The sequence below is a fragment of the Corvus brachyrhynchos genome, unplaced genomic scaffold (assembly GCF_000691975.1).
Source record: "Corvus brachyrhynchos isolate BGI_N302 unplaced genomic scaffold, ASM69197v1 scaffold14, whole genome shotgun sequence".
Taxonomy (NCBI): Eukaryota; Metazoa; Chordata; class Aves; order Passeriformes; family Corvidae; genus Corvus; species Corvus brachyrhynchos.
Window position 1 is genome coordinate 13,361,952 of NW_008239110.1, and position 5,639 is coordinate 13,367,590.

At 40.0% G+C, this 5,639-nt stretch overlaps 1 protein-coding gene across 2 annotated transcripts in view; it reads left to right on the top strand.

The window, feature by feature from the left end:
- FABP7 (fatty acid binding protein 7) overlaps positions 1–3,533 on the top strand; it is a 22,714-nt gene extending 19,181 nt beyond the window's left edge. Inside the window, exons 3-5 of one of the 2 annotated variants that reach the window (XM_017739717.1) lie at positions 474–646; positions 1,289–1,390; positions 2,830–3,533. In XM_017739717.1, the coding sequence (XP_017595206.1) occupies positions 474–646; positions 1,289–1,390; positions 2,830–2,880 (326 nt within the window). In that variant the 3' untranslated portion in view covers positions 2,881–3,533. Of the gene's footprint in view, positions 1–427; positions 647–1,288; positions 1,391–2,829 lie in introns of those variants that run through there. The other variant, XM_008637951.2, reaches the window with a different exon arrangement.
- The last annotated feature ends 2,106 nt before the right edge of the window (positions 3,534–5,639 follow it).

Consider the following 5,639-nt stretch of genomic DNA (forward strand, 5'->3'; position numbering starts at 1 on the left):
CTGTGCTTCTTATCCATAGAGCTAATTCTATGCGGATTATTCACCTGGGCGGTCGGGTGTGTTTGTGTGGGACAGGCTCCGGGAAATGTCCCCGGGCTAAGGGAAGCGTGTGAGAAACGAGCACGTGCTGCCTGCGGGTAAGTTTGAAACAAACACGCAAAAAAGCAATCATTATGCTGGAGTGATAAGGAATTGAAACTGAGCAGCAGAAGCGATCGCGGCCGTGCGTGTGACCGCGGGCGGAGTGCGGTGCTGCCGTGCTCGGCGGCGAGGGAGGGCGCGGAGCTACAGCCGGGCGGACAGTAGCGGTGGATATTCGCGGTACAAGGGCATGAGAGAAGCAGACAGCAGCGTTTCACAGGGATAGCCGGCAGCTGTAGAGCGGGGTAAAAGATCTCTGTACCTCAATATATAGAAAAAAAAAGGCAAAAATCCCAGTTTGATGGATTTCTCTTTTCCCTTGAATGGTCTAGGAGTGGGGTTTGCAACACGGCAGGTGGGGAATGTGACTAAACCCACTGTGATTATCAGCAGCGAGGGGGACAAAGTAGTGATCAGAACTCAAAGCACTTTCAAAAACACAGAGATCAGCTTTAAACTGGGAGAGGAATTTGATGAAACTACCCCCGACGATAGAAACTGCAAAGTAAGTGAATTCTGGGGCTGCAGTTGCCTCTCTTTTTCTTCCCACCCCGCCCCCCAGGCTCTGCCTTTGGTACAGTCAAAGGAAAAAATGTAACTTCTGATGCTACTAGTTTTAGAGCACTGCAAAGGACAGGAAAAAAAAAAAAAAAAGGCAAGATTGAGCCTTGCTTGTCCTGCCCGCTTACACCCTACCTTTTCTGAGTGTATCGCGTTGCCAGCTCCCTGTCTGCTTTCCAGTGTCAACTGATTGTGTTAGTTGCTTGCTTGTCTTACAAGCCAAATATCATCTGGCATAACTTTTCCCAGTCAAAATAGTCAGATGCCTCTTTTGAGGCATAAACTTTGGGAGCTTAACATCAAATATTATTCCAAGGCACATCTGAAGTGGGATCTTGTGAGATCTTGGAACTCAAAGGAAACAACTTTTTCATCCTTTGACACAAACAAGAATTGTGTGGATTTCATGCTTAAAACGAGGATGATTCAAAGCCTTGGCTTTAAAATGGCTGGGACTACTTTATCATTCTAGATCCACATCCATCTGTAGAAGAGAATTCAATAGAACAGTGCATGCTGAATGTGTGAGCAGAATCCCAACTACCCAAAATAAAGGCATGTCTTTGTTTTTCTTGGTATCTCACAGTCAGTTGTGACCCTGGATGGAGAGAAGCTAGTGCACATACAGAAATGGGATGGCAAAGAGACAAACTTTGTGAGAGAAATAAAGGATGGCAAAATGGTAATGGTAAGTATAAAGCACACTGAGCATTTGCATGCACCGCAAACACTCCCAACTTACTCTTATCTCAAGCTTTGTGAACAGTGTGATTTAGACACAAATCGTTAAACTAATTGGTGAGGAAAGCTAGCAGAGACTCTTCAAATATTTATTTTGTTTTGCTTTGTGTATTGTTTTACCGACAATTAAAAAATTTTTAGTGGCTTTAGGCAGGCTAGGCTGTGGATTTCCAGACTGTATGTGTTCTCTTTCTAGACTTTTGTGTAAATACCCAAGAAAAAAAGTCCTGGTGAGCTTGTAATGATACAAAGTTCTTGATTACATAGAAAATTATGTGTTGCCAGTGGCAATTTAGACTTCTTTAAAAACTTGTTTTATGTGTGCACACATAAATAGTATTTAATTACACAGAACAAGTAGTTTCCTTAAAAAAGGAAAGAATTACAATATAGCTAATAGCGTTTTCATGTTTAATAATAAAGGTTTTAGTCCTCCTATCTTATTAAAAACTATGATAAACTGTGTGGAGAAAAGTCTGAGTTTAAATTCACCTGCTTTTCCTGACTTTTTAGAAACAAGAGTATGGGGTGAATAAATGTTGTGAGTTACTACAGCTTATGTCCAGGATAGCACTTCTCATGGCACACAGGTGTAGCTTTCAAAAATAAAATGTGTTTAGCTATACTAATCCATCAGACTTGGTTGTTGGAGAAGACCAGTTATTTTGTTTCCTAAGTACTTCAGAAAGTATCTGTGTGGATGAAGACTTGCAAATAATACAAACTTTAAAACATAGTGAAACACAATGTGGCAAGTTTTTCAAGGGAAAACACATGCTTTGCTTTTTGAACAGCTATGCACAAATCACGCAAATACAGAAAATCTTGTCTTTTGTAATTGGAATACAGTGAGATGCCCTGTTCTACTTCAGGAAATACCTCCAGAATGCACACTGTAGTTGGTGTTCTGCACAACTGCAGTGTCTAGAGTATTTGTTAGTTCTAGCTACACAGGGTACAGAATGCATTTTTTTAAGATGAGGTTCTCCTAGAGTTTATACCTATGCATAATAGTATAGAGGCCTTGGAATTTTAGATTGCACATCTTACTGGGATAAGCTTTGGGAAAATAAGTGTTAAGTCTGTATTAAAACAATGCTATATTTAAAATAATTAAACAGTAAATTTAATTTTTAACAGCCTCCTTGTAAATGTGCATTATGTGTTTCTTGGGTGTGAGAGCAGCAAAGTATCATTTCTTATGGGAACCATAACTAAGGCTTGGCTTCGTGTTCATTTAAAGTGTTAATAATCTAGATCTATTTGTTTTTCTATAAATTAAATAATGTAAACCAACCTTGATCCACTATGGACTTCATAATGTGTTAAACAATTATAGAAAATGGTCCAGCCTCTAACATGTCTGTCTTTTCCTTGGACTTGCAGACTCTCACCTTTGGTGATGTGGTTGCTGTTCGTCACTATGAGAAAGCGTAGAGTTTACCTGACTTCTGTCCAGATGTTACTTCTGCTGGATGGATTAATGTCCTGTCCATAATTGATCATAGCTAAAATGCACATTTCTGGCATGAAAGGTTAATAATTGTTTTTTTTTTGGGGGGGGGGGGGGGTTTTTTTTTAAAAAAAAAAACCAAAAACATTATGCTATCAAATTGGTGTACTTGTGCTGTATAGTGAAAACAGGTTAAACTTGGCATTAAATTTCTGGAACACTTGCCTCTCCTTTTTTTTTTTTTTTTTTTTTTTTACAGTAAATGGAAAATATTTGAATTGTTTTGGAATGCAGATCAAACAAATTAAAAAGTTTTTTTAACTCTGCTCCTTTTGTATTTAATCAGCTAACATTCCAGTGTCCTGGAGGGAGGTGTTCAAAGTTCTTTTTTCTGAGTTAAAGGACAGAAAAGCATGTGCTACACAATGGTGCAGCAGCCTTTCTATGCAGTGTAGAGTACTTGGGGAAATGAAAAATTGACTTTGTTGGCTTTTTGCTGAAAAAATCTAAACTAACTGTATTTATGTAGACAGAGAAGTGAGATGTTCACATCGGTTTCAGCTTTCCTCTTCCCTGGGAACTTGTTACTCAGTGCATGTTAAGGTCAATAAATTGGCAGATGATGTTCCAGAGCTCATAGAGTTTTGGTTTTAATAGTTAAAGATTTTTAATTTGTTTTGATAGGTTTGGGTTTTGTTTTGTTGTTTGGTTTTTTTTTTTTTTTTGATAATATGCAAATATTGAAGTCTTTCACAGGGTGGGAGGAAAGGGTCAACATGCTAACTCCCTTACATCAGTCTCGACAGGAATGGTGGGAAAACAGTACAACATGAACCTACTGCAATTCCCCTCCCTGAACTGTTGTTTCATAGCTAATATGTACAAGAGATAACAATTTGCACTGTGAGCAATTTAAAATAAAAATAAAATAAAATTAAACCCTTATGCCTGAACAAGACCAGAGTGGGAAAAACTGCCTTACACTTAGGAAAATTGAAACAGATTTTTGGCAGCATGGGGGAGATTGTTTGGATAGTCCATGTTTTTTAAATACTGACTCAGAGAACCACATGGACGTGTAGCTACCTACAGCCTTGTAAACAAAGGCAGAGCTGAGCTGTAGATTGAGCTGGTCATTGCTCTGTGAGTGGTGCATGTGGCTGCAGCGGGAAGTGCAGGATGGGCATCCTGCCCAACTTCCCAGCCCTCATCCTTCAGATCTGCTGTGTGATATGAGAAGAGGCTTCTTGCTTCCCTGGAACGATAGGATAACATGGGCAACTAATCTGGTAAAAGTTTACACATAACTGGCACAAATAGAAAATTCAGTGTTGTTAGCTTTATTTTTTCACAAAAACCTGTTTGAAAGTAATATTCAAGTTTGTTTTCTCTTGTGGGGAACACTATACATCTAGAAAACAAAGTCCTTAGTTATCAACCTTTATAAATATCTTTTATTTGGTGGGCATTGATAGTTTTTATAATCTAGGCACTATCTTTTTTCAACCACAGAAATGAAAAGTAGAACATGTTCCAGTGCTATGGGGAGCTCCACTCTATGCTTTGGGCTGTTTCACTGGTATAGTGCGAGTTATGTTTAAGCAGCATCTTCTGCCCTTTGGCTTTATCAATCCATGTTTAATCCTCAGATTCAGTGTCTAATACAGCCTTCATCTGCCTCCCCTCTGCCGCTGCCTTCTTGCCTGTGGGTGCATTTGCCACATGATAGTCTTTACCAGCCATCCTTTCTCAGAAAGCTGTGAGCAGCTGCTTTTCCCTCTTCACTGGTGTAAACAGACTTGCTTTCCCAATACCGGCATTCATCTTCACAACAAATGATTTGTGGGGTCATGAATTAAAAAACCTAGGTTTTTTTCTTAAGTATGAGGAAAGGAACACAGAGGTAAATTGTTAAGATTTAGTTTACAAATAAGCCCTGAATGGTAAACATTTTGTGTTACAGTTACTTTTAAACAAAGAGAAAAGGTAGCCTTTTAAACAAAAGCTACTTTTCCCTATTTAAATATAAATAATATTAGTGTCAAATTAAATAAGGAAAAGTGGAGAAGTGGTGCCTATGAAGTAACTAATGCTGCTCAGAGGAGTGGAAAAGAGAGCAATATACTGACACATGGGACCTCCAGCTGCCGATTACATAGCTTTGCAGAGCCCTGGAATGCAGATCTGAAAGGAACAGCACAGTGAGCAGTGGGACATTTCAGGGTAGCCACAGGATCCATGACATTATTATTGTGATCTTCTCCTAAAACTGACACCAAGTACGCTTCCTCTATATGGAACTACTTTGACTTCAATAAACAGCAGTTCTGAAAGCCTTGGCAGTGGAGACTTGTATTTACAACATACCTCATTGCTCCCCTGAAGCTGTATTAAAGGTGCACTTAATAGTATATTTCATCAAGTTGGGGGTTTTTTTGGTTTGGTGGAAGTGTTTGTTTGTTTGTTTTGTTGTTGTTTTGTTTGTTTTTGGGTTTTTTTGAAAGCTTTATAAGTAACCAGGATCCATTTTTACATGTATGCCACGAGAAACCTTCCTTCCAAGAGATGCCTGAGGCTGGTATGGGGTGTCGGGCACAGCCTTCCTTCAGGCCGCCTCACATCACCCAGTGCCCCGAGTTCAGCCCTGCCCGCGGCCAGGCTTGGCTCCTGCGAGCCCCTTAGCGCTGACCCGGGGGTGGCACCTCCTGAAGGTCACGCCGGGCACGGCGGGCTGAGGCGACAG